At 35.2% G+C, this 27891-nt stretch overlaps 3 protein-coding genes across 4 annotated transcripts; 1 reads left to right on the forward strand and 2 right to left on the reverse strand.

The window, feature by feature from the left end:
* Positions 1-963: 963 nt before the first annotated feature.
* On the reverse strand, positions 964-9522 carry LOC109009482 (homeobox-leucine zipper protein ATHB-8-like). Of its 2 annotated transcripts, XM_018989955.2 has the most exons (19): positions 9150-9522; positions 8804-9030; positions 8139-8298; positions 7777-7877; positions 7585-7675; positions 6844-6939; positions 6656-6769; positions 6493-6576; positions 6223-6378; positions 6053-6127; positions 5733-5842; positions 5452-5644; positions 4619-4804; positions 4398-4478; positions 3952-4086; positions 3518-3840; positions 3199-3298; positions 2923-3072; positions 964-1402 (listed from the first exon to the last, which is right to left on the reverse strand). In XM_018989955.2, the coding sequence occupies exons 2-19, from the start codon at positions 9019-9021 to the stop codon at positions 1256-1258; spliced, it is 2520 nt and encodes an 839-aa protein (XP_018845500.1). In that variant the 5' UTR covers positions 9022-9030; positions 9150-9522; the 3' UTR covers positions 964-1255. The 2 variants fall into 2 exon arrangements, with proteins under 2 accessions (XP_018845500.1, XP_018845499.1); XM_018989954.2 differs by having other exon boundaries at positions 8804-9522.
* Positions 9523-15064: 5542 nt separating this feature from the next.
* LOC109009483 (thioredoxin-related transmembrane protein 2) lies at positions 15065-20346 on the reverse strand. The gene is made up of 10 exons (XM_018989956.2): positions 20078-20346; positions 19917-19961; positions 19494-19550; positions 19071-19140; positions 18693-18734; positions 18428-18501; positions 16472-16542; positions 16237-16322; positions 16026-16132; positions 15065-15379 (listed from the first exon to the last, which is right to left on the reverse strand). The coding sequence occupies exons 1-10, from the start codon at positions 20231-20233 to the stop codon at positions 15317-15319; spliced, it is 771 nt and encodes a 256-aa protein (XP_018845501.2). The 5' UTR covers positions 20234-20346; the 3' UTR covers positions 15065-15316.
* A 4557-nt stretch (positions 20347-24903) lies between these two features.
* LOC109009485 (GATA transcription factor 12-like) lies at positions 24904-26580 on the forward strand. Its single transcript, XM_018989957.2, has 2 exons — positions 24904-25479; positions 25588-26580. Exons 1-2 carry the CDS (start codon positions 25156-25158, stop codon positions 26317-26319), a joined length of 1056 nt encoding a protein of 351 aa, XP_018845502.1. The 5' UTR covers positions 24904-25155; the 3' UTR covers positions 26320-26580.
* Positions 26581-27891: the final 1311 nt, after the last annotated feature.

Here is a 27891-nt window from a genome sequence, read left to right on the forward strand (position 1 = left end):
TGAAACCTATTAATCAATCACATCAAGTATTTTCGTAATTAATTAATGACCTTAATTACCCTTAATCATGTTCTAAAAAAAGATGTCGGTGATCAACATCTAATGGAATATTACCATGGTAATTAGAATATTAAATTCCTTTCTAATTATTATAAGATCACGTACGGTTTAAGTCTCTTTGTCGGGGGTCCGTGCACCTTAGAGATCAGTAATCGAAATTTTATTTTTGCAACACGATGCATGCCAATAAATAATAATAGTAACGCCAAACCCAACAAAATATATGGAAATTGAGCCGTACCACTTTTATTGAAATGGGTCATCTCCTATATATTGATATGTAGTACTGCATCTATATATTATCTTGCAATCTCCCTCTAATCCAAAAACTACTGAAATTCTCACTAATTTGTGCTATCTGAATCTCTCGGACCAGTTGGCACGTCTCGATCTCGAGAGTCGAGACCAGAGCACGTCCACTTTGAGACCAAAAGCACATCGATCCACTTAGAGACAACTTTGTTTGGCCTTTTGCTTTAGTTGTCTGGCATGCATGCCATTAATTGGTTGTCTCGACACCAAATGCATGGGGATGAAAGTGAAACTTGAAGATATCATGTATGACCTATATAGGCCTCATTAATCAAATTTAGAAGCTAAGGCTTCGTTTGGTTACAGAAAATTGATTAAATTTCATGCATGAGTGCACCCTGTGCATGGAGACGGTTCGCGTCTTTAGAAAATAATTAACACGTATATTTAACAGTATTTACAGCTATCAGGGGTCGTGAACGCCTATCCAAGTGTAAACAAACATGGCTATTATGCTCATAATGATACGAGGTCATGAACACGGCCTGTTGTAAAGCGTAATTAAATGCATGTTAAACAGATGTTAGTTACACTTGGGATATCACGATCGAGTAACACGAGTACTCAAGCATGAAAAACAGCTTGTCAAGTAAGGTTAATGATCAGCCTCATATTCAGTAGGTAATTGCAAGTTCCAAATGATTGAATAACTGGAAGGAAGGAGGAGGAAGTGGAACGCCAACCAAGTCATGCTTTTCCTTGCCTCATAACATTCGGATTCACAAATATGGCAAAATATATGATAACCAGTTACCAAAAATGGGACCACATACAGATGCATTTCGGTGCAGCATGTTCATAACAATACAAAGGCATTCCAGTGTTTCGGGTAGGATTGAAAATATATGTTAATAAATTTTTTGCATCCTATGTTTCCAAAGTTTTAGACGAAAGACCAGTTGATGAACATGAAGCAGATACAGTGAGCATTCTCTTCTTCATTCAATACCTTCCACGCCACTGCTCTTTCATAGGAGATTGGCCTCCCCATGCTAGATAAGCAAATGCCACCTTGAAGACAGATAAAACCCTGCTCCCATGGACCACAAAAAAAAAAAAAAAAAAAAAGGAAAGGGGTTATTTTTCTATTCTCAACAAAAAGTGTAGCTGCTTGGTACAATATTTCAGATGAAAGCGATAACGTTTGTCTCTCTGCTTTAAGAAGGGCAACTCCATTCAGATTTCAAGGAAACTGTTTTTATACTCTGACTTAACATCGAGGTGAATACTTTTTTCCTTAGGCCCATCTTGAGTTCTGCAGTGATGCAAGAAAGTCAATCCTGTGGTTTCCTTCAGGGTTTTCAGGCATATCTAAAATGATTCCCTTGGAACCCTCTTGTATTGATCAGTCTCCTATTCTCTCTAGTATCTGAATTGATAAAGGTCCAGTCCCATATATGTAGGGGTGTAAATCAGTCCGGTCCGGTCAGGGGATGATGGACCGAAATTTTCAATCCATCATTTTGCCAGACTGTTCACCCCTAATGGACCGGACCGGACTGTTGGTCCGGACCAGACTGTTAGTTGTCAGTCCGGTCCAGCCCAAATATTTTATTTATTTTATTTCATCTTTTCATATCTTTTCTTTTTTTGCAAATAAATTACTTAAAAAAATTAATTTTAATTACTAAAATTAAAATTAAGTGAATTATTAATATGGATTATATAACTATCTCATTAAAAAAAAATATTTAACTATAATTATATTTATGATGTTGATAGTTACTACTTTTACTAACTTAGGCTTTACTTTATAATATGCATAATTATTAATAATGTCTTACATTTTATATATGGTTAATAAATATCAAATAATTTCATTGTACATAGATTATTCATGCTTATTTACAACTTAGGTATTTAAAAAAGAATTACCTAATTACTTTAATCAAGTGTAAATAGTAAAATATGTATGAATGTAATATTTATCTACATATATTATCATATGATTTATGATACAATATTATTAATTGATAGAATATATTATTTAATATTTTATATGGTCAATGATAATAGATTAGATGAAAATTACATAATTAACTTATATAATTACTATATAAAAATAATATATTATGTTATTAAAAAATAAATATTTCAATCGGTCAGTTTCGGTCCGGTCAGGTCCAAAACTTATAGGCCCCGGGACCTGACCGAACCCGTCCGGTCCCACACATTGTGGACCGAAACTGCCCACACCAAAATTCGGTCTGGTTTGGTCAGTTTTTCCTGTCCGGACCAAAATTGTTTCACCCCTACATATACGCATGTGGTCATGTAGTATAAATTTTCAGTCAGGTTTTTATGCTCATCACTCCCTGCCATAAAACCAGAGAAATTTGCTTTCTCCCCCTGGTGGTTGGTTTAAGATCATGAAACAAAAGGACAAGTATATAATACTTCACTCTGTTTTTGGCATTCCTGTCTCCCCAACACCCAATGGAATTTCATTTTTTTATAATCATTATTTTTTATATTTCAATTCCAGTGGATTTTTTTTTCTTTGTTAGTGAAACAAATTTAGACGTTTTCAGATATTTTAAAACACTTTACCTGCTGTATTATCTGTGGGAACTCAGAGCACAGGGTTTTCTTTCCATTGTCATCAAAAATATTTTCCAGTGTAATATCTTGAAGTGCAACCAAGGTTGTCTCAAGCATGTCAAGACCAGCCTGATTCGCAAATGTAAATACTGGCAGTGCCTGTATAAAATATAAAACAGATCAACTTTCCAGTGTACACAGTAAGTGTTCTGAAGAGTATAATGCAAACCTTGAGTATAGGCAGATTTATTTTTTTTTTTTTTGGGATTTAAATAAAAGAAATACCTTCAAAGAGCAACACATGACCGCATCAGAGTGATGCCAAAGAGTTTTGAGAATGGATTCACTTCCTTCACTTTTAAGCAGTTCAACCCCTAGATACAACCTGTAAAGATCAACGTTGAGATACACAGGAATATATAATAAATATCTAACCTTTTGTTTCTAAGAAAAATAAACACGTAACATATATCACATTTCATCTCTCTTATTGTTATTACAGCTAAGTTAACTAATGTTCAAAAATTATATAGTATAATTTGACTTGGTCCAGAATATCATACAAAAGACTATGAATGCATGATACAAGACTTAATCAACACACCTATAGCTGTGACAGATCCATCGAGCAAGTGTCTGAGCTTCAGGAGTGCCAGGTGGTGACAGAAATCCAGCATGAGAACCCAAACAAGGAGAGAGCGCCAATGCCACCCTCTGCACTGAAGCTATTATACTCCTAACATACTGTCGAGCCATGGCCGCTACATTTTCTTGAAGGTGGATTTCAAATGCAAACTGGAATGCTATTGTCATCACAGATTTGGTGCTCCCAGATTTACCAGAGTTTTCACTAGATGTTCTGTTTCCAGTGGGTCCAACTTCAAGAGCAGAGGCAAGGTCAAGTGTGCGGTTTGGACTGGAGGCATCCTGCATTATATTTAAACGAAATAATTAGTATGATATACATGATTCAAGCATAATGCAAAAAATAAAGCCATGAAAAACGATGAGGTTATATCATCTAAGATAAACACTTACAATTCCAGACTCAATAGGAATAATGCGGAAACCAGAGGGTATAATAGGTACATCATCAGAAAAAGATGCATCAATGGGAGCAAATATTAGTTCGGCACATGTGCCAACAGCACTCTCATCCACTCCGCTGCAAAGCTGCAGAAAAATGCAATCACAAAAAATTTCACTTGGAAGTTAATATGGTTAAAGAGAATTCAGTATGCTAACTACAACGTAAAAATTACTAACTTGCTAATCCAAAAACCTGAGCTAAGAATCTCATCAGAAAATCAAGTTTTGTTGTTCTAGAAGTAAGAGGAAAAGCAGAAACCTTTAAACAGAGAGGCTTACTCCTAGTGCTATTACACAGATAGCGTTGATTACATTCCAATAATCCCACCCTTGTAAGTAATAAAGTAAGGAAATTTCTTTGAGAATGAAATGAACGAAAGAAAACTAATACTTACTTGCAAGAGGAAGATGTCACCAGCCATAATCATGTCCTCTCGATAGTGGCCCATACTTTCAAGCTTAATGACCTCCATAAACTGTTTTAAGAAACTCAAAGTTTATTAAATTGGCAAGCAATCAGATAACAGCAAAATCAAGACGATCCACAATAATGGCGTGAGAGACGAAAGCTGATAATATTTCTGAATGTAGTTTAGCACAGAGCAGAATCACTTGCCTCTTCATTCTCAATTGTGTGAGCAAGCGGAAGAATGACCTGACCCCCAAAACTTCCAGCTCGAACTCCAGGTAAACTACATGGACCAGCCTTAACGGCAGCAGCTGAATAAGCATCAATGCTGCTATCTGCCCACTCTGACCTGTGTTCTCGTAGAAACCTAAGAAGTACCGCTGGTGGCACATTCTACAAGAATAGGAAGAAAGTGTGAGTCAAGACTAAATACTAGGAAGATTACAAACTGATGTTTTACATCCTAGGCTTGTCCTTTGGATTGACGTTGAAATTTCCACATCTGCCACTGTAATGCAGATGAGATACCTAGCTAGTTTTTTAAGGTCATGGATTTCTAGGGGGTTTGACAACTACATTTGTAACCTTGTTTATTAATTGGCTGCATGAACCATTTTTCAGCAAACTTCACTGCTTTACGACCCTACCTATAGGCTATACTAATGTGTCAAGTGTTTAACTTAACTAGGGCCATAATGTCCTTATTTCTCAGAGCCTGAATTCATATCTACTTGCACCCTCACACGGTAGGCCCAGAGAGACATGATTCACAAAAAGAAATAAGATTCAAAAAATTGTCCTTCATCATTTCCCTAATACCCAAAATCATGCTAATTTGCTTGACAAACTTACAAATTTTGTAGGATCTGGGCACTCATGAAACCGTATTCACTCAGAAAATATACATACCAACATAAAGTAGTCTATGTTTTTACCCAACGTGTTTTTTTACAGTCATAAAATCAAATAAGAAAAATCTATCTTTAATTTTGTAAATTTTGAGCAAATTCATTGTTTTCCGGGTCCAATATAATCCTTACTTGTACTAACATGGATGCTTTTGCACATAGAACTGCATTGCTGACAGATGGAAATCCATTGGCATAAGAAAGACTTCCACCCATCATCTTGGCTGGAGATGAGTTCACCAGAATGGTAACATCATCGATGCCATCACTTTCTAGCATAGACCATCCCTCATCTGTAAACCCATTAACTGCTTCGTTAAACCCCCTGTACATTAGAGTTCGTTAGATTCTCGAATATCTAAGGTGATCAATTATTCAAACGAGGAATTTGAATAAAAACCGAAAAGTAGTACTTGCTCAATCTCTGACTAAGCGCACGTAGAGCTGCAGGTCTTCTTCCCCAACCAGTGACATTTGGCTGCTGAGAAACTTCTTGAGAGATCTGCCTCAAATGACGCAACGCCTGAGTGAAAATGACAAAGTTATAACAGAGCACGAGATGGCTGCAGTCATTGATACCCCCTATCAACCCTCCCCAAAATGTTAGCATGGTAAGTACCATTCTTTGGCATAGCAAGACATCGCTCAGCCAAAGCTTAACATTTTGTTGGTCCAATTCATTCAAACAGAAAAGAATGTAAATTCAAAATTATAATATGACAAGAATTCTTACCGCCGTCGTCGTCTTCTGAGCAAGTAGTGTCGACGACTCATAAAGTGGGCGCAACACTTCAGGTACACTCCAAGGCTAGTTTAAGGAAACATCAAGTCAAACTATTAAGCAATACTATCATGCAAAGGAATGAGCTTGCATCAGCATAAAAAGCAAGAAAATTTACACACCTCTAAATCCATATGATCTACTATATGTATTATTGATCCACCCCCTTCGCAAGGTCTGATCAGATACCCACTTGGCAGCATTTCTGCTCTTACGAATTGTTGCACCGATGGCATGCTCGGACCATTCTGAGTGTTGTTAAGTGATCTTTCACAGACCTAAGACACCACACATTCATATTAATGGCAGCAAGTTTCGGACAGTAAGGTGTGGGGAAAAAAAGAAAATAACCTATATTGGTACTCATAAGAGAATAAGCATGAGTAGCATACCACAAGACTACCATCCTCCACAACAGATGTATAGCGCAGCAACCAAAAGTCACGAGCTGGTGCCAAAGTTGTAGGTGCATATAGCTAAATGAAGGCAGTGAAATCTTAAAAGTTTGTTCAACAAGTCTATAATTTACCCGTATATCAGAAATGATGGCCATACCTGCATGTAAAGCAGCTCAATGGTTCCACCATTTCCAGTGGACAACACATTTAAGACATCCACGGCTCGGCAACCTCGGAACCACGAACGCCGATCTTTGAGGATTTCTGCGACCTGTTTAAAATGTAGTCAGTTAAATTTTCCATAAATCCCCAACCAGAATAACGTTTTAACAGCAAGGAACATACTCTTGTAGGTTCAAGACCAACAAGGCCACATGCACGTGCTGCCACTCCAGGGCAACCATGAGAAATTGCAACGATTCCAATGGAATCCGGACCAGGCTGTAGAGATTAATTTAGAAAATTACGTAAGTACCAGGAATTAGAGAACTGAAATTTCGGAAAGTTTCAACAATGGTCTGAATTGGCACATCGATCATGATAAAAAATGTAAATTAAAGTTTCATTGTCTTCAAGAAGGGACAAAAGAGGAAGCAAAGAAGATGATATATCAAAGATAGATCGAGGAGCTACTGGTCTGCCAGGGAAGAAATTATCATGTTTGGATGATGCTTCAAAAGAAAGCGGGGATGATTATTCTATTTCTACTCTATCTTTATTACAGAAGTTGAAAGTTAAGGAAAGTTGGTGGGGGGTGGGGGGAAGATATTGTAGATTTATTGAACTTGTTCTTTGAATGTCAATATCTTTTTCAAATTATAGACAACAGTGTAGAAGAAATAAAGCAAGTAACATTTGATCGCTTTGCTCAATAAGACAACAATACTACTTTATTATTTTAAAAAGTGGAAAAGTTGTAGAAGGCAAAATTTAGTGAATAAAAGATTAGGATATGAAAGATATTGTTGCTTAGAGGGCCAGCGAGGTTTTTATATTCTATTAATTTATCTTGAAAATGACAAAGAACAATTGAAATAAGGTCCAACCGCACTGAATAAAGATCATAGCAAAGAGAGCTCCAGTCACCTTCATCCCAGGCATTTGGACCCACTCCACAGCAGTTCCGGTGGCCTTTGAAAGAAACTCTGTTAAAGTCTCCTCTGCAATGGACATAAGTCTAGAAAACATACAAGAAATCTCACAAATCCATACAAACACGACAAATGTAGAGCACAAAGAACAGACAGTCAGGCAACAAGAAGCAGAATTCCCACTAACCCTGCAGGGCTAGCATCCCTTGGTGGATGCTGAGGAGTCAAATGATGTTGACCGCTGGTCACCACCGACTCGCAACTCGTATCCGTGGTGGCAAGGGTCGTCTGCAAGACACGGATACATACTCAAAACTCGTGGTTTATGAAACATAAAATTAGACCAACAGGGGTTTAGTTTTACAATAACAGGACAAATGAAACCAAAAGAATCAACTAGCTGGTTAAGTGATGAATTTCATTACCCTATAAGCCTGAACGAAAATCTTGAAATATTATAATTATATTTCTCTTTTCCTTCATTTTTTAGCAGCTAAGGAACCCAATAGACAGAAAATGATAATAAATGGTTGGTTTAGAATTCCGTACATTTTGTGTGTGTTGACGGAAATAACTGTTCTCGTAGACTAGCTGTGACACCTGCTTCTGCAGCCGATCGTTTTCCTCCATCAGAAGCTTATTCATCGCAGTCAGCTTTCTGTTCACAGCTTGTAGGCGAGACGACTCTTTTCGCTGCTTTTCTCTACATCTGTGACAGTAGAGAAACATATAGCGTTATCCAGATGCTGGCGAGCAAACTATTCCCTCAATGAACTTGATTACTTCATATAGCTGGGAAAAAATTCATTAATTTCTCGGCTTGGGCGACCCTATAAATTGAGACCTCCAAAGACGTGATACGAATTTATGATAATTCCTTAACAAACATAAAGAAGACGCAAAAACGCACGTAAATTTGAAAACTTGTTTTCCTTTAGGTGCCTTCAATTTCCTCGACAACCTGGGGATTTATAACACATGGAAAAAAAAATCTCTTCGTGATACGAGGAAACCATTTTCCGGATCCAGGGTGAATTTTGCATCTCATGGAAATATGAGATGCAAAAGAACTTGATGAAGCAGCGCATTCACACTTTTCCTGTCCTTACTTTTTCTCCCATGTCCGTTGCTAATTAAAGATAAAAGCTGTGTGATATTATCCAATATACAAATATCAAAGCCAACAACCGTTGTAATTCTGAAAAATACGATACCTTCGGTTTTGGAACCAAACTTTGATCTGCTTAGGCTCGATATTGGAGAGAATAGGGCACTCCCTGATAAGCTGTTGGCGGCGCATGGAGCTGGGTTTAGGGCAGTCGTGGTAGAGCCTCTCGAGCGCCTCAACTTGCTCAGGCGTGTACCGCACATACTTGCCGTTATCCAGTCCCTCCTTATTAATATCCTTGCAGGCCGAACTCACACCCATCATCCCCGCACACTTCGTTTTCACCAACATTTAAGGAGGAACAAAATCAAAACACAAAGCTACTCGGGGGAAGAAGAAGAAAGAAAAAACAGTTCTTTAAGATTCCATTGCGCTAATAAGAATAGGCTTACCGTCTGCGCGCGGTTTCGCCTATTCGCTTATGAGAATAAGCGAAAAAGAAAAGGAAAGAAGCTAATAAGAGATCTCAGGAGGAGGTTCGTGGAGCCATGGAAGTTATATATGGCACTGAAGGCGACAGACTTTGCACCAGTTCAGTAGTTCTTGTTTTTATTGAGGAAAAAGTTTGGGATGGGTATATTTTGAGGTTTAGGAGAATGATTGGGATCGAGGAGGCTTAGAAGAGAAACCCCAAATACCAGACACAGACAGAATTATAAGCAGTGACCATTTTTTTGTTTTCACATCATTGTTTGATTTGCAATCTTTTGCTGTTTAGCGTTTGCCTGTTGCTTTTGCTGCTGCTGCTTTTCTTTCAACTCCTTTCGTTTGTTTCGCACTGTCCAACACACAATCTCTCTCTCTCGTGAGGGAATATAATAGATAAATAAATAGATCCAGACTCGGAGACTACAGTCTCCAACTTCACAGCTCGTACATTATGTGAGTATGTTGGACGGCAACGCCCCTCATCAGCACGTACATCGACTTCATGTAAGAGCTGATACGTGCATATATACATACGTACGAAATATCTCTTACATAATATATATATATCGAATATATAAATAACCATCTTCATCTTCTTTTACCTTGTGTATTTTTTTAAAAAAAATGCAGAATTTTGAATAAGTACAACATGTTTTTCTTCATCCTCCTTTAATTTCTTGATTCAATATATTGAGAGATCCAGTCGTTTCCGTGCCAAAATAAGTCACCCGGCCCGTGGTCTTAACTTCCTGCTCGAGTACTTAAAGTTTGGAAACACCCAACTTTCATATGTATGCTTAATTATACCTATAATTTCAAGACCGTAGCAAATGGGTACACATTTCAAACCATCTTACAAGATTTGAATGAGTCGATGATTGCCTTTTTTTCCCCTAAGATTATAAGTCAAATGCTAGTTTGTCTCGGCCATTACTTCCATCAAATTCAAAACCCTCCCAAAATTGAAAGGAAAATAAAAAAAGACCATGTATAGTCCTGTCAAAGTGCAAAACAATTGGTTAACAATATAGAAAATGGCAGACCAACTTAGGTGGGAGTCTTAATTCTTGGATGTTCAGTATCCAAAGATAGACCCAAATACACGTTTAATTAAGAATTGAAAATGTTTTGCCTTTCTTTAAAAGAAAAAAAAAAAAAAAAAATCTGTCGGCACCGGAGAATATTTTACTTAAGATTGACCTATAAAGTGGTTTACGAAAGTCCAGATTTGAGCTTAAAAGAGAAGGTGGCAAACATCAATGGCTAACTCAAAAGTAAAAGTTGGAAGTTGAATTGGGTGCAATGTGAAGATATGAGATAGTTTTAAATAAAAGTTAAAAATTAAATAAATTATTATTTTTTAATAATATTTTTATTTTAAAATTTTAAAAAAATATTTATTTATTATATTTTATATAAAAAAATTATAATAATAAAACATGAAAGCGATTTAGGTTGCGTTTGGATGTTGAAGTGAGTTGAATTGAGTTGAGTTGAGATAATAAAATATTGTTAGAATATTATTTATTATTATTATTATTATTTTGAGATTTGAAAAAGTTGAATTGTTTATTATATTTTGTGTTGGGATTTAAAAAAGTTGTAATGATGAATTGAAATGAGTTGAGAGGAGTTGTGATTCCAAACGAAGCCTTAATAACGTTTTGTTTTTAACAAATATGTCAACAGCGGTGACAAAAGGGATCTGGGCCGGTAAAAGAGGTAACATATTCCGCCACTTCCGCCAGTATAATTTGTTTTTATATTTTTTTAATTTTGTAAAGAAAAAAAGCGTCAACCAATAGGATGGTTGAAAGGCTGTGAGAGAATGACAGGTGTCCGTTGATAAGTGTAAGTGTAGCTTAGCGTGAGGTAAACGCCAGCAGACTTATATACAAGAGAATTGATATCTTTGGTGTGGGGTCATATTTTGTGGGCCCCGCACGCGTGAGGTTGCGCTTCTACTTTACAACGTGCTTCCTCACCAACCACCCACCCAAGTCGTCCCTCAGCCTTTCTTTTTTCCCCTTCCCCCTTTACCGTGTTCTAAATAAATTTCTAGAAGGATAAATCACCTCTTAAAACTCTTTATTCTTTAAGAAATATTTTCGGAATAATTATATTCAATCCTAACTAAGCTTAAGATTGTGTTTGGATGTTGAAGTGAGTTGAATTGAATTGAATTGAGATGATAAAATATTATTAGAATATTATTTTTTAATATTATTATTATTTTGAGATTTGAAAAAGTTGAATTGTTTATTATATTTTGTATTGAAATTTGAAAAAGTTGTAATGATGAGTTGAGATAAGTTGAGATGAATTTTATAACCAAACTCACCCTAAATCTTAGTATCAAGGTTTTATTTGTGTCTATTTTTTTTAATTAGACGGGTTCGATGAAATATATATCTTGTAATAAAATGTAAGAAACGTATATTTATCAGTCAACAAGTTCATATCTAACATAAATTAAATTTAAATCGAATTGTAATATAAATATTTGATCGGTTGAGTCTAATTCTCGTTAAGATTAGATTCATTATAAGAAGCAGATGACATGTATTGTAATAAAAGGTTAGACTCAAATCATGTTTTTAATAAGATTTTGACTTAAATCAAGTTTTGTTAATAATTAAAACTATTTGATATGTGATGCCTAGTTTTACAAATTGATTGGTAGGGGGTTGTCTAAGAATAGAGTTTCGACTTATTTTCAAAATTCATAGGATTTGATAAAGAGTTTTTTGCATGATTAAAGTCTTTACCACTTGAGTCAACTTCTAAGATTTGATGATACGAAAAGATTCAATATGAGGTAGATCAGAGATGACAAGAGATATGTATTCATGGTGAAAATCTAAGGCTCGGTTTGGATACAAAAGTCTATAAACTCATCTCATCTAATCATCACAATTTTTTTAATTATAATATAAAATATAATAAACAATTCAATTTTTTTAAATTTAAAAATAATAATAATATTAAAAAATAATATTTTAATTTTTATCTAAACACATGTCATATTAACTCACCGTCTCTACCTTCCCTAGTAAAAAGTTTTAATTTGGATCTATTGTTCAGTTTTTCAAGAGATGTAGCATTTTCTTGACAAATGAACAAACGGTTATAGTCAGCTTAGTAAAAAAAGAAAAGGGTAATTTACAAACGGGAGTTTGGAAGATTTTACCAAATTTACTGTAATTTTGTGGAAAGAATAACATGACCCGCTCCTACTCACAAAAATCAATTGGTAAAACTTCACATCGAAAACAGAGGATAAAAAAAGAGATGAGTTGAGGGGCATGTCGGAATCCGTAGCAACGAGACATTCCCCCCGAGTCTTCAAAAGCGTACAGTGACATAGACATCTACATATATGATATATGTCACTTGTCCGACGTAAACCCCTCTCCCTCCGTTCCCGATTCTCGCGCTTCTGTGGCCCAAACCTTTAATTCCAATTTCTTAATATGTTTCGGTCATCATGCCAATGTATATGCACAAACAGGATGGTGCTAATATGTCATTTGAGTTTATTTTGAAATTTAAAATATTTAGATATTAATTATTATATTTTATTTAAAAATTTATAATAATAAAATAAAATAAAATAAATTAAGATCAACTCATTATCTAAATAAAATGTCTTACTGTAAACTGCACTTTTTTCTTATTATTTTAAATAATTTTAAATATAATAAAAAAATAATATATTAATAATCACTTTTTTAATTATTAAGTAAAAATAATTAAAAAATAAAATAAAACATATGAATGATCAAATTGAAGAGACAAATTCATAGATATAGTATCATTTACATGCACAAATATGACTTCTTTTTTTTTTTGAAATCCAAAAATATGACAGTAGTTATGATTTTCTTCATTCCAAAATAAAATAGTTGATTTTTCTTTCGTCTTAGACTCTTAGTTTACCCTTAATTGCTTATTAAAAAAACTAAATCGAAGGAAACAAACGAGCAACGGGAATTATATAAAACACTTGTTATAAAGGCTGTGTTTTTGTACCCTCGCAGATGATTAATTACGTAACAATTTCATAGGAACTTGGCCACCAAAAAATGTAATACAAAAAATGAAAAAAAAAAAAAAAATCCAATGTCATAGTTAGCACATGATGCACGAGCCATGGACAGCTTTCACAGAATGTGTGCTCATGTCGTAGGCCAAGGCACGCCTGGGACAGTTAAATTTTTTTTTTTTTTTTGGCCTCACATTTGCCAAGCACAAGTAAAAGTAAAAGGAGGTGGAAAAGTGGCAGAGGGAGGAGGGCCCCACAGGGTGGGCCTACAAAGCGGCGTGGAAAAAGAGAATGGGCCCACCTAGGCCCTAGCTGGGGCTGTTCATGATTTTATACGGTGACTCCTCACAAAAAATAAAAATATAAAATCTGCAAAGCTGAATATTCGGCGGCGGCACCTTCTCCGATGCAAATTTCTCTATCTCTTTTTTCTCTTTAATTATTTAAATTAACTTTGAGCCGGTCCGGTGTGTCCCATCATGCGCCTCTGACGTGGCAGCTTGAAACTACGCACTTCCTTCTGGACCGTGAATGCAACCGCACTTTTCGTCGGTCGCCTATGGCGTTATGGCATTATGCACCACCGGCAAAGACCGTTCGGCAAGATTTTTTTCCTGACTTGGTCTGAAACCCGAATAAATGGTATAATCCAGTCCAGATACGAGATTTAAACTTGGGTATCCGATTTTAAACTCGGTAACTGGTTTATTTTTATTTTTTATGAAATCCACATCGCAATATGCAATTCCTTCATTTTTTTCTTGTGTTTATTTTTAGAATAATTCTACATACTCTCTAAATTTTATAAATGCCGCATAATTATTTTAAAAAAGAGTAAAATTTATTATTAAAAAATTAATTTTTTTCATACAAGTCTCATGTTTTATTCATTTTTTTTAAAGTAATTATGCGACGGTTACACAATTCACGATTACAGATATCTTTTCTCTTATTTTTATCATCACTCAACTCTTCAGTTCAACCCCACGGTCCCACCCCCCGAAACACACACTCACATCACAACCATCGCTGTCGGTGCTATCAGAGGTCGTCATCCACAAAAGCTCTCTTGCTACTGGTATATCCCTCTTTCTGTTTTGAGCGCTGAAACCCTAGTCATTGCCTCCAGTGACTAGCAGATGCTGCCGCTTGGCTAGAATTGCTCTCTTATTTTTTTTTTTCGATTGACTTCACGTGTGGTAATACGTGCGTAGCGTTTTGATTGTCAAGATCTACCCAAGTTGTATTGATTTTTTTAGGATTTGGGCTAGTCAGACTTGTTTTTCTTTTTTGATGTCAGAGAATCTCTCCAAAGTAGGGCCTTTCGAATCCATCACTGCAAAATAAACTTTGATCCCGTGCATCGCACTCTCGTAAGTTTCCTTTCACATAATTGGTTAAATCAATGACTTATCACCGAGAGGCATGACCCCAAATGATTGTTTGCACCCATGAAGTGTTGAACCTTGGATCTTGAAGGGAGTGATACTCCAAGACCAAAGTCTTCACCACTTGGGCATATATTTGTGGGTTATCTTTTATTTGGGTTTGTATTATGGGACGTGGTTGAGGCATATTGTATCTTTTTGTTATATGGATTGTGGGTTCAATGATTAGAGGTTTTATCTTCATTTTATAATATTTTTATAAAAATAATTAAATTACTAGTTTTCCATTATAATCATCTCATTTTTTAATATTTTGCTATCTTTCCTGTTTGAATATAAAAAAAAATTGAACGTTTCGATGTTAAGAAGCAATTAAAAGGGGGATGGGGATCGAACTAAGACAAGTAATCTTTTTATCCAGTCAGTTTAAGTTTAAGCAAACAACTTCAATATCAACATCAATTTCCAATTCCCAACTTGATAGTAGGACAAAATAAGGCAATAGTTGTAGTTTTCCAATTTCCAAATATAGTCTAGTCTTGCACCGCACAACAGGAGGAGAATAAAAACTATAAAACAAAACTGGACTGAATAATTCGTTGTGTTCTTTACATCTCAAAGCTAGTCAAGAATACATACCATTCAGAATGGAGACCGCCTAGAGTACAGCACAGCACGCTATCACTGGCAAATTTATCTAGTTGCCCTTTACATACTCAAGGAGGCGCAGATCAAGCTCAAAATGTCGAGAAATAAGTCTCTGCAACATATACAATCGGGTTGTGAATGATTAATAATTTATATCACCTCAACATATACATGAGTTAATTTAAAGTCATGATTGTTTCAAAATCAAGCCTTATTATGGCTTGCACATGAAGTCACAATGCAGGCCAAGTGTAATTTGATGGTAAACATAACAATTTTCATATTCCGACGATTATTTTGATGTCAACGATTATTCAGACACCAGTATATCATTAGTTAATCCAGCTGAATTAAATGGTTTATCTAGGCATCAATATTGTTTTCTTTAAACTGAGCTTCACTTTTCCGTCCCTAACATCTTCTACACTTAAAAAAAAAAAGGATCTTCTATATCAAAGTTATATACCACAAGATAGTGTTTCTTACCCAAATATATGAGAAATAGAAAGCATACTTTTTAAGTGTCTGATAACTTAAGAGTCTTAGGGCTAGGATTTCAATCCCTTAGCGGAGAGCAGTAAGCCCTCATGCATGGAAAAAGTAATAGAAACTTTTACCAAAATGAAAGACTGAAATTGACCACCAACTCAAAGAGGTCAGAACTGACAGCCCCATAACATCATGAGGATGAAGAGGAGAGGTTTGGTTACGGCCATTGAAAAGAATTAGTCTGAACTAAGATGAGTGCCAGAAAGAACCTTAGTTATGGGAGGAGAAGATTTTGCTTCAGAATCCAAATGTGGAATGCGTGAAACCTCAACTGCATTCTCAAATAAGATATATGTAGGAAGTTGATCCATGCTCCCTGCAAGTTCATAATCCCCATACGATATCTTAAAATAACTAAAGATACATGTAGATGGTGAAACTGAAAGTAATTGAACAGCTTCTGAGCTAATCTTATTTTACCACCAAGATATATTCCAAATTTTTCAGCAGCATTTGGGAAGATTCCAATATCAACTATTCCAAAAGATAAATTTTTGTGCGAGTATCTGCAATAGGGAAGCATAAGCACATATATAATTTGGTGATACCAGCTTATATCGATTACTGCAACACAACAACACTACTGTTTCACAACTCGGAGTTGCTGAGAAGAGAATTTCTTTTATTGTGATCTATGTAAGGTGCAAAAACATACGTAATGGAGAGCTCTGGAAAGCACTGACTAGTGCGTATGCAAGCGGGTGAAAATGATGCACGAAATTCTACCTGCAATATAAAGTTCTTTAATCATCTAAAAAATTTTCAAGAAATGAGGGGAAAAAAGTTCACACACCAAATGAACATATACCATCATCTTGAGTATTAAGTATTAACCTAATAGGTTAACCAGTAATAAACTCCTCTATACGTTCTGTGGGCAGGGGCGGAACTACTAAGAGGCTTGGGGGGCTTAGGCCCCCCCAAAATTTTCAAAATTTGATGAAAATTAAGTTTTGAAATGTGTTTTTATAAAATAGACTACATAAAAATTAGTATTCCCCACCCCCAAAAAAAAAATTATTTTTAACTTGGCCCCCCCAAACCAGATTTTCTGGTTCCGCCCATCTGTGGGGTTTTTTATAATCATATAGCCTTACTTGGAATCAGGTGGATCTGTAGAAATGGGGTGTTGAAAATAAGGGGATGAAAGGCATAAGTGGAAGCCCATTGAGCAACCTGCCTCGTTTGCAATCTATCATTATCTTAAGAAGTCTATAAAATCACCACTTGTCCCAAAAACTTAAGATGATAGGAAGAGGTAGATTTAAAGGATGTTTGGAAACAATTTCCGTCGCATCTCATCCCATCTCATTTCCTTTCCAAAAACATCATTCAAACACAAATAATTTCAAACTGATCATTACAATTTTTCTAAATTTCCAAACAAAAAACAATTCAATTTTTTCAAATTCCAAAACAAAAATTATATTATAACAATATTTTAACTTTATAATATTTTTTATTCAATTTTTCTATCTCATTTTCCAAAACCCAATAAATACTTAACTCAAACTATCTCACTACTATTCACAAACTATTTACAAAATTCTCATCTCATCCCATTCCCCTAGCATCCCCTTAATCATTTATATTTATCTTAATACTCCCCATCACGTGTGGGTCAAACTCCCCCACAAAAAGTGGGCCTAACACGTGGAATCTTTAATTAAATGGGTGAAGTGTAGAGTCAAGGTTCGAATTCGAAACTTCTACTCTGATACCATGTGTAATCATTACTTGTCCCAAAAGTTTAAGTTGATAGGAAGAAGTAGATTTAATCATTTATATTTATCTTAACAAAGACAATAAATGATTGGTATTTGTAAGCATATCATAAATAAGCAGTAGAAAGCAACCAATCTGATAGCCTAGGCCTGACTGACCAGTACCTTAGTGGGCAAGTGAGGGCCTCCAGAAAGGTGCAGTGTTATTCTCATATCCTTAACTATTTACAATGTCAACTAAACACCTAGGAGATCCCTACAAAAAGATAGGGTGAAAACGCTTGCCAGTGACAGAATAGGTATGTGTCCATCTTAGCTTGGTGGCAAATCTTGTATGGAGAGAACAGAACAAAGCAAAACCCATTTTTCGGACCTGGCAAACCCTTTACCAGGTGAACATCCAGACCTATAAGTTATAACAATGAAAAACCTAAGCCAGTTCCTCAACTACTTGTCAACCAAGTTTTCTTCCATACCTAAACTCTCTTAGGATTTCAATCTCCTCACCAAGGTTTTCTAACCTCCTTTTCATACAGTTATTGGACATTTTTTATGCAATATAAAGTAGAAGTTGGTGGCCAAGAAGCCAAAATCCTCTCTCTGTTAACCTACATGTCTATCTAATGTTTTGAATTTGATGAACTGGAAAATGACATCTGTTTCTAGCCAATAGGAAAACTCTAGCAGAAAGTACCGGAATCACTCCAGACAAAGATGCCTCTAGAAACCTCTCGTGTAAAGTTGCATGTGCTGTTAATTTATCAGGATGAAAGCCTAGTCGAAATGGTCAAAAAATATGAATTATGCCTATTTTCCTCATTAATATCGATAATATTTTTACCAATAAAAGAAAACAATGTGAATTCTGAGAAGTCCTTAGAACCAACCAGCCAGAATCTTGATGTGTTCCCCTCTGTCAGCAAAGTTTCCAACTGCAATGGTGTTAATTTACTCGAAGTACCTAAGGCGTCAATTAAATGGAAAACAAAAAAAAAAACAAACATTGAGTTTCTCACATTGTGAAGCAAAGCATCCTTGACCACATGTCAACAAAAGCTTGCCCCAACAATGATAATAACAAGAATATTATTGATGTTATTGATGTTAATCTATATTGAGGAGATGGGGAGAAAACACAAATTTACTCCTTACCTAATCCTTGGTAGGCAGGCTGTTGAGTTAGAATATATATGACTGCAAAGAAACGCAAAAAAAATATATATAAGCATTCACATCGACATTATCAAATCTATTTGTATGTAAGCATTTTGACTCGCCATGTATTCTAAGTCTAACTATTTTTTCATTCCAATTAATTGAAACAGAAATCCTCAAATTCTTATAACTGGAATACTATCAGATTAAAGGAGTACATAATACCATAGAGAGGGGTTTGGAGGACTGCTGTCATGATATAATCATATTAAATTCAAAGAACTTTTGCAAAAGTAATTAGGACTAGGGGCCAAATGTAATATCAAATATGTCAACAAGTTTTCCCTTTTAAATACAATACAAAAATGTACCTACCAAAAAATATTCCCAAGTACCAAAGTGCCAAGTTGTAATCCATTACTAAAGCAAGAGCGAGAAGAAAAACCTGACAGAAACTGCCATTCGGGTTAGAAAATACGATATAAGAATTACCATACTGAAAATAGACAATGGGGGGGGGGGCAATTTTTTTTTAGAGGAAATTGATGTCAAAAAATACATTTTTCTGACTACTGGCAACACTAGAAAACTATTCATCCTTCCTGCAGAAGCATGTATTTTGTACAAATAAAGGTTAAATATACACGCCTAATCCATTATCTAATAGTTAACCCGCATTAATGCTTCCTAAATTTTATCTTTTCTTACTTCAACAGAGAATATTCAGACTAATAAATATTGAATCTACTCGCTTATATGTTAAGAAATAGCAAAAACAGGAAATAGTGAGATGATCACCTTTGCAAAAAACAGCATATCAGCAATAAAGGCCTCCCAGGTTTCTTGTCTAACCATCTGTTGCAAGCATACAAATGGCAGAAGTTAGCAACCAGAAAGAGATCTTACGGTAAAGTTCAAGTGATCCTTATGTCAAAGGAAACAGACCAAAAAAAAAAACTTTCCTAAAATCCTAGCTACTTTATCCAATCATAATGCAAGCTTTAGTCCATAACCTTCCAACTCGCGTTCTTAAAAGCCACATAATTTTCGAAACCATTTGTCTAAGCGCATAAGACAATTTCAGTAGAAGCAGAGGTAAAATGCGGACTCTTTAATTTGTAAACTATAAAATTGGGTTTTTCTTTTCTTCAAAATTGACCAAATGCTACATTGCATAGCAATATAAAAACACTCAAGAGAAAGTAGAGGAAAAAACCATACCTTTACAACAGTTAACAAAGAAAATGCCAGAATTGCTTGAATTTCCTATAGATTGAAAGGAAAGAGAGGGATGAAAAGTCGAGGAATTAAAAAAATCCAAGGTCAAGATCATGGCAAATGTAGTACAAGTTCTCAATTTCAGAGAGAGAGAGAGAGAGTACCCGATAAAGGAGATGATGAGTGAGGCGAGGAGAGAGAAGTGGGGAAGCGGAGCTGCGGACGACCAAGTAGGAGAAGAAAGCAAGAAAATGGAATAGATAATAGGGTTCTGAGACCATTAGGTTTAACCATTCTATCGGACTACGCTTCTTCTCCATTCTCTCTCTGGCGCTCGATCTTCGTCCGTTTGAAGACTTTGTCCGTCGGGGTTGGATGTTTCAATCACACTGTTCGCTCCGAGGAAAAAAACACATTCGTTTCGAGAGGTTAGATGATAATTTTGAACAGTAATAAGTTGAGTATTTTTTGAGTTTCGGAAAAGAATTGATGAAAAATTAAATAAAATATATTATAATATTATTTTTATTTAAAAATTAAAAAAAATTAAATTGTATATAATTTTTTGTTTAAAAGTTTGAAAAGTAATGATTAGTTTAAGAATTTTATATTTAAAATATGTTTAAAAATAAAATGAAATGAAAATTTTAAGATGAAATTTAGTTCCAAATAAGTCATTAGGCTGGCTGTGTTTGTCTATTACTATTTCCATTCTTATATTTTTAAAATAAAAATTATAAGGCACTGATTTTGAGAGTAGTCGTTTTAAAAAAATACTATTATGTCACGTGAGTGTATTCTCTTATTTTGATTACACATGTATTTAATATTTTTTTTAGCTTAATGGTTAAAAAAGTGACTTTTAATATATTAGTTTTTTTTTTTAATTTTTGAAAAATATTTAAAAAATATTACAAATAAAATAAAATATAATATAAAATTTGTATTAATGGACACACCCATCGGTCAAAACTGGGCGACACACTAGTACCACTTTATAAAAAAATAGTAATGTTAAATATAATTATAGAATGTACATACGCAGTGTAATTATTTTGAAAAAAAATATGGTTTATTATTAAATAATTAATTTTTTTTTATGAATTTCATGTTTACACACTTTTTTTTAAAAAAATTACATGATATTTACACGCTATAAGATTACAAATATTATTTCTTATAAAAAAAATAAGTGTTTAACAGTCTAGACCTCTCATTAGGTAGATATTGCGATTCTTGATTTTGGCTATCTACGTCATTTCACAAAAAGAAAAGTTTTTTTGTTTATTATTAATATTTATAAATTTAAATAATTAACATATAAAATTGTTTAAAAGATAATAAAAAGAAATTGTATTTATAATAATGGAATGCACAAGTACTACATAATCTTTAAAAAAAAAATGAGTAAATATATGACTCACGTGAAAAAATAAATAAATTTTTAATAGTGAATATCTCTTTTTCAAAATGATTACTCGACGTTTGCTTACCTCACAATTGTTGATATTATTACTTGGTAATAAATTGATAAATATGATTGGCATTATAACTTAAGAATAATTGTTCTCATCGATCACTATTTATTATCTCATACCTTATGAAAAACACCCAATACTCTATTAAAAAAAAAAAAGTAAGATGTGAAGTATGAGAAAGAATAATAGCTGATGTATAGCAAAACCCTAATATGAATAATAATACTAAAGTAAAAAGGAAACTCTAGTGTGACCCCCATGTAGAAAGGCTAACAACCAAGACTATTATTCCGGGTTTTGGTTCGGGAACTCGGATATATCCAGATTGAAACCCGAATTTTAAACTTAGGCCAAAATCCAAATTGATTTGGGCTTAAAATCCGGAACCCGAATTTACAATCCGGTACTCTTTTTTCTTTTTCTTTTTTTTTTTTAAGTTTGAATGTTTTGATTTTTTATTTTTCCTTGAATTTTTTTTTTCTAGAAATTCTTGAAATGCAAATGTACTAGAAAGTAAATTTCTACCTATCAAGAATGCAGAAGATAGAAAGCTTCCAAAAAATATAGTAAAAACTTTAAAAAACATTGGTAAAAATGAAGCAGTATGCCAGTAACTAGAATGCATGTCAAAAGTGGAAGCATAGCTTGCAAAGTACTTGCTATATGCGTATACAATATTTAATATGTACCCATGTCTCATAAGTGAAAATGATAGGAATTGATGATGCTTAAAAAGATAAATGAGAGATGGACAACAATTTTCAGATAAAAAAAATAAAAAAGTACCGGGTGACCCGGAACTGGAATCCGGAATCTGGTTTTCTAAGTTTCGGATTGGGCCGGAAAAATCCGATCCGGATAAACAGTCCTACTGACACTTGACACTGCCTTCTTGACCATCTATAGACCAAAAACGACTCTAGTACGATTAAAACAATAATTTGCTACGGATCCAATTTCAGTTGGGCCCAATTCTAACTTTATAAGAAATAGCGTGGCCCGGGCCTGAGTTCTTCTTGGACGCTGGCCTTCACGATGCTTTGAAGCCCAAGTTGCCCCAGTCCACCCTTAAATTCTCTTTCCTGTTTCTTTGTATGCATGGTCGTGAAATATCTAGTATAGTCTAATTATTTAAAAATAATAATAAATTTATTATTAAAAAGTTAATTTTTTTTACATAAATATTATATTTATTTAATTCTTTTAAAAGAATTACGCGATATTTATATATTCTGCTATCGTAAATATTATTTTTTTATAAATAAATAAAGTATTGTATTTGAAGGAAATCGCTTTTTTAAAAGGAGCGAAGGATGCGGTTTGAAACTTTGATAGGTTGGCACGTGCTCTCACGTTATGGTATAAGCCAAATAAAAAGACCATGCGTCTATCACTCTGCCGGTAGAAGCGTCTTAGAAAAGGCAAGCCTCAGTGGATTCTCGCCGCGTGGCATTGACCACCGTCACGTTTGACTTTTGACACGAGCGAATCATGCACATGCCTCGCTGACACCACCCCCTATCTCTATCACGTGTAATTTGGACTCCAATTCATACGTGTCAAACAAACAAATTATAAATAAATAAATAATTTTTGCTTCAAATAATAAAAATCGGGCTATTGAAAAACTGGCCTCCATGTCAAGCAACGTCCCAACCTCTCTCTCCTTTCCTTTCCATTCCATACTTTCCTTTCAATTGAAGATAAAAAGTTTTAAAGTGAAAATTAAAATAAATAAATAAATAAAAAGAAAAATATATCGTAGCAATAAATAGTTACACCGTCACCTTATCCCTTCTACGAAAAAGACTCGTATAGGGACTGGTGCATCAAACCAGGGCCCCAATTTAATCGGTATGCACTTTTCTATGTCTGCCACGTGGTTACATCTCATACCTTCGATTTAACTAAAGTGCACACATGCAAGAATTCCAGGGATTAAAATGTATTTTCATTGCATAACTACAGTCTCTTGCTTAGTAATGTTGAATGGCACTACACTCTTGCAATAAGTAGATAGTTTAATCTTGTTCCCGTGTGCTAATTAAAGTTAAATCATCCAAATATTTATATGGAATTAAACTAGTTTGGAGTGTAAACTTATTCGTATTCTGACGTGGCAAGGTTGGGCTTGAAAATGGGAGGACACTTTAGGAAGATTCCGACCGGCCATCTCATCAAGTGAACTGTACCCGTCGTGCATGCAACTGGTGGAAAAAATATTACAGTAATCAAATTTAATATTGGGAGAATATCAGAGATAAAAATAATATATTTATATATTTATATAAAATACTGCGTGTCTCCCGAAGAAAATTAAAAGCTGAGGATTATGGGGGGAGGTTGATGCACGTCTACGTACAAACCTCAGCGACAAACCTGCCGGATCGGTTCCTAAGGGGTTGAATTTGAACACTTCGTTACTTCAAATGTTGGTGTCTTTAATAATAAATTAAATTACTGCGTAGTTACCCAGTTACGTTTTGCGGAAAAAGTTTCGATGTGAGTTACCGTAATTGCCCATCCCAATGACGGGTACAGCTCACTTGTCGGTGATGTGTTGTTGTACAACTGGGTGATCATCAGCATCATGGTCCATGCACGTGCATTGGATTTTCACTGTTCGGACAATATGTGGTCCCTCACCAAAGATGTATCGGATTGGGTGGTTTTAGGAGGGCCGTTCTTACCCGACGACGTCGAATCCGTACGTTTTAACGAACAAAAACATGACACACTGCACCACGCCACCAAAGAACTACAAAAATACTAACCGATTTGAACATTTCAACCGTTTTGATCGCTTCGCAAGGAAACGTATTAGCCATTTATTTACCTTCTTGACCTTCTAACATTTTTTTTTCTGACCAGCTGTCACTTTTTATGCAAAACACAGGGAATCGCACCTTGTCCATACAACATCTCGTGATTATTCTTTTATCCCATTAGAGTGCTAACTGCTAATCGGATTACTGGCAAATCACACACCGCTGTGTCAGAATATTAAGGTGGTGGGTCATTTTAGGTTTATTTAATTAAAGAGGCTTATAATTTAAATGGGAAATTAAGAAATTGAACTTAAGATTAAGGTTCTATTTGAATTGAAAAATACTTTCAATCCATCTCATCTTATTATTATAATTTTTATATAAAATATATCTTAATATAAAATATATTAAAATATATAAAAACTGAAAGTTAAATTAAATATTATTATTATTATATTATTTTTTAATATTATTTAAAAAAAATAAAATTATTTATGATATTTTTCGTAAAAATTTTAAAAAATGATAATAGATGAAATAATTGTAAACAAAGCAGCCCTAAACTTAAAAGGCTAAAAATGGCAAATCAAACAATTAAAGGCCCGACAAAAGCAGAAGGGGTACTAAAGTAACTTGACGAAATATCTCCATCCCTTCTCTTTTACAACAATTAAAGCCTCTTTATATGTATTTTTTAAATTGCTTATTTATTACTTTTTTTTTTTTGGCCCTTTTTTTCTTTTCAGTTTTTATTTTTTAAAGATAAGAAAACTTTTGTTTTCCTCGTCAAAATCCACCATTTTAGCTGTCCGCCTGTCCCCTTCAAACGCAAATAAACCCTCCCTCGCCACAAAATCACAACTTCTCAAACTCTTTCTTGCCACCTCCCCCCTTCTCGCTCTCTCTGTCTCGATATCTACAGTTTCACTCACTCATCGCTCACTGGTTTTCTCAACCGTAACCCTTGTTTGGCCCATAACGTAAAACGAAGATCCTATGGAGGCACCTGAGTTTTTCCAGAGCGCGGGATTTTGCCCACAATACGTGCCCGAAAAGCGTCACTCAACAGATAATAAAACTGTCGGCGCCGGCGGAGACCATTTCATTGTGGAGGACCTCCTCGACTTTTCCAACGAAGACGCTGTCATTACCGACGGTACCCTCGACAAGGCCGCTGGAAACTCTATCGAATCCTCCACTGTTACCGTCGTCGACAGCTGCAATTCCTCGTCGTTTTCGGGGGGTGAACCGAATTTTGTCGGTGATATCGGGTGCCGAAATTACTCTGACGAGTATTTCTCCAGCGACCTTTGTGAGCCGGTAATATTCTGCAGTTCATGAAAAATATCATGTGTGCATGTGTGAGGGAGTCAGAGAGAGATTTTTAAAGTATTCTGGTAAATTCTGTTTTTTGGTTTCCTTCTACAGTATGACGACTTAGCTGAGCTCGAATGGCTTTCCAATTTCGTGGAGGAATCGTTCTCCAGCGAGGATTTGCAGAAGCTCCAGCTGATATCTGGCATGAAAGCCAGGACCGACGAAGCGTCCGAAACTAGCCGCGAATTCCAACCCGAGCCCAGTTGGAACAGCCCCATATTCAACCCCGATATGTCGGTCCCGGCCAAGGCCAGGAGCAAGCGGTCCCGGGCTGCCCCATGCAACTGGACGTCCCGCCTCCTCGTACTTTCTCAAGCCACAGCCTCGCCCGAGCCCGATGTTGTCTATCAGGCACCCGTGAGCTCCGGCAAGAAAACCGCAAAGGCCACACCAAAGAAGAAGGATGGTCCCGAAGGAGCAGTACTCAGTGACGGTAGGAAATGCCTGCATTGCGCCACGGATAAGACGCCGCAGTGGCGGACGGGGCCAATGGGCCCGAAAACACTTTGTAATGCATGTGGGGTTAGGTACAAATCAGGCCGGCTAGTGCCGGAGTACCGTCCGGCAGCTAGCCCAACATTTATGCTGACGAAACACTCAAATTCACACCGGAAGGTACTGGAGCTTCGGCGTCAGAAGGAGCTGCTGAGGGCCCAGCAGCAGGAGGAGGAGCAGCAACAGCAGCAATTCCTTCATCACCCGAACATGGTGTTCGAAGTATCCAACGGTGACGATTACTTGATACACCAACACGTGGACCCCGATTTCAGGCAGCTGATCTAGCTGCGGGTAGCTACGAAGAGTTAGGAGAATTCTCGCACGATAGTCTCGGCAGTTAATTTTGGGAGATTAATTTTAATTAGCAGTTGACAATTAAGTACTACTACTTCATTATAATTTTCCTAATTTTTCTAGGCTTAATTTTTGAATTTTGCACACTGTTGTGTTGTTCTTTCACGAGTTTCGATCTTTGCCTTATAACTTGGCAATTAATTCTGAAACCCAATTTTTCCCTAATTAATTCAGTTTTTTTTCCCTAATTTATCTTCTTGATCTCAATTTCATTTTTCCTTTTTAGTAACTGCATGCATATATGGGAATGAATTAGCTTTCAACGTGTCTATACTTTCAATGTGTTTAGACTTTAGAATATGCATATATATATAAAAAGCAAAAATATGACATCATTTGAGAGATCAATTAACGGATGATAATAATTTATTGGCCGTGAAAAATGTGATTCTAAAAAAAAAAAAACAAAACCATGCAAATAGGCAGATAGGATAATAAACATATATAAAAATGTGATTCTAAAATGTATAAATATTTTTATAATAATATGGATTGCATCAAGAAAAAGTTAGTTTTCTATACTTTCTCATGATAAAGTAAAATTTATACATTTAAAATTTGTATATATGATTTATCTTGAATGCAGGGACGTAGTTTGCGTGAAACTGATGCCATGGCATCAAAATTGAAGCTTTGGTGGAGGGTGCGTGCTTGATCAGCAGATTATAATATATATAGAGAATTGGATCCACATGAATTTGAGTGAAAACTGCCTGAAGCCGCTGGTATGGTAATTTGCCATTCAGATCAGAATCATGTTAGCATTTATTGGAATTTAGAAAAGCATGCAAAAAGGCAGATTCCTCACCAGATTTCCACGTTGTTTACCGTTTATAATTGAAGTCAGAAGCAGCAGTTTGTGTATTCTTTTTCGTCTCCAAATTTTATTTTTTCAGTTTATGCTTTTCAAAAAGTATTGAATTTTATCATCGTTAATCATACTTACTAATATTACAAAAAAAATATTTGTAATTGTGAATTGTGTAATCGTCGCGTAATCGCTTTAAAAAAAGTAAATAAAAATGAAATTCATATGAAAAAAATTGATTTTTTAATAATGTATCTTTTTTTTTTCCAAGCGATTATGCAGTATTTACTCATTTTACTGTTGTATGTAAAATTATTATTAATATTAATATATTAGCACGGTTATACTCTTCTTTTTGTATCTTTTGTTTTTTGGTATATAATTATTAAAATTATTAGAGTTGACGATCCAATCAACTGCATGCACGATCCTAGGCAACGGTAATCCATAGGCAACGAGTCTTAGCCCTTTTTTAAACTCAATTATTGTCCAAGCAAGCAAGCCACTATTATTTTTTAGTTTTTCTTATCAGATTCGTCCTCTTATTTAACTGCCGTTTTCAGTCTTAAATATGGAAGAATATACATGAACAGAGTGAGAGGGGAAGCGCTGTTTGCGGTGGTCACATGACTCTTCCTTTGCCTCATGCAGTGGTCAGTGCAGTATATGATGCCTATCCCAAACGCAAACGCAAA

The sequence above is a fragment of the Juglans regia genome, chromosome 11, assembly GCF_001411555.2.
Source record: "Juglans regia cultivar Chandler chromosome 11, Walnut 2.0, whole genome shotgun sequence".
Classification (NCBI taxonomy): domain Eukaryota; kingdom Viridiplantae; phylum Streptophyta; class Magnoliopsida; order Fagales; family Juglandaceae; genus Juglans; species Juglans regia.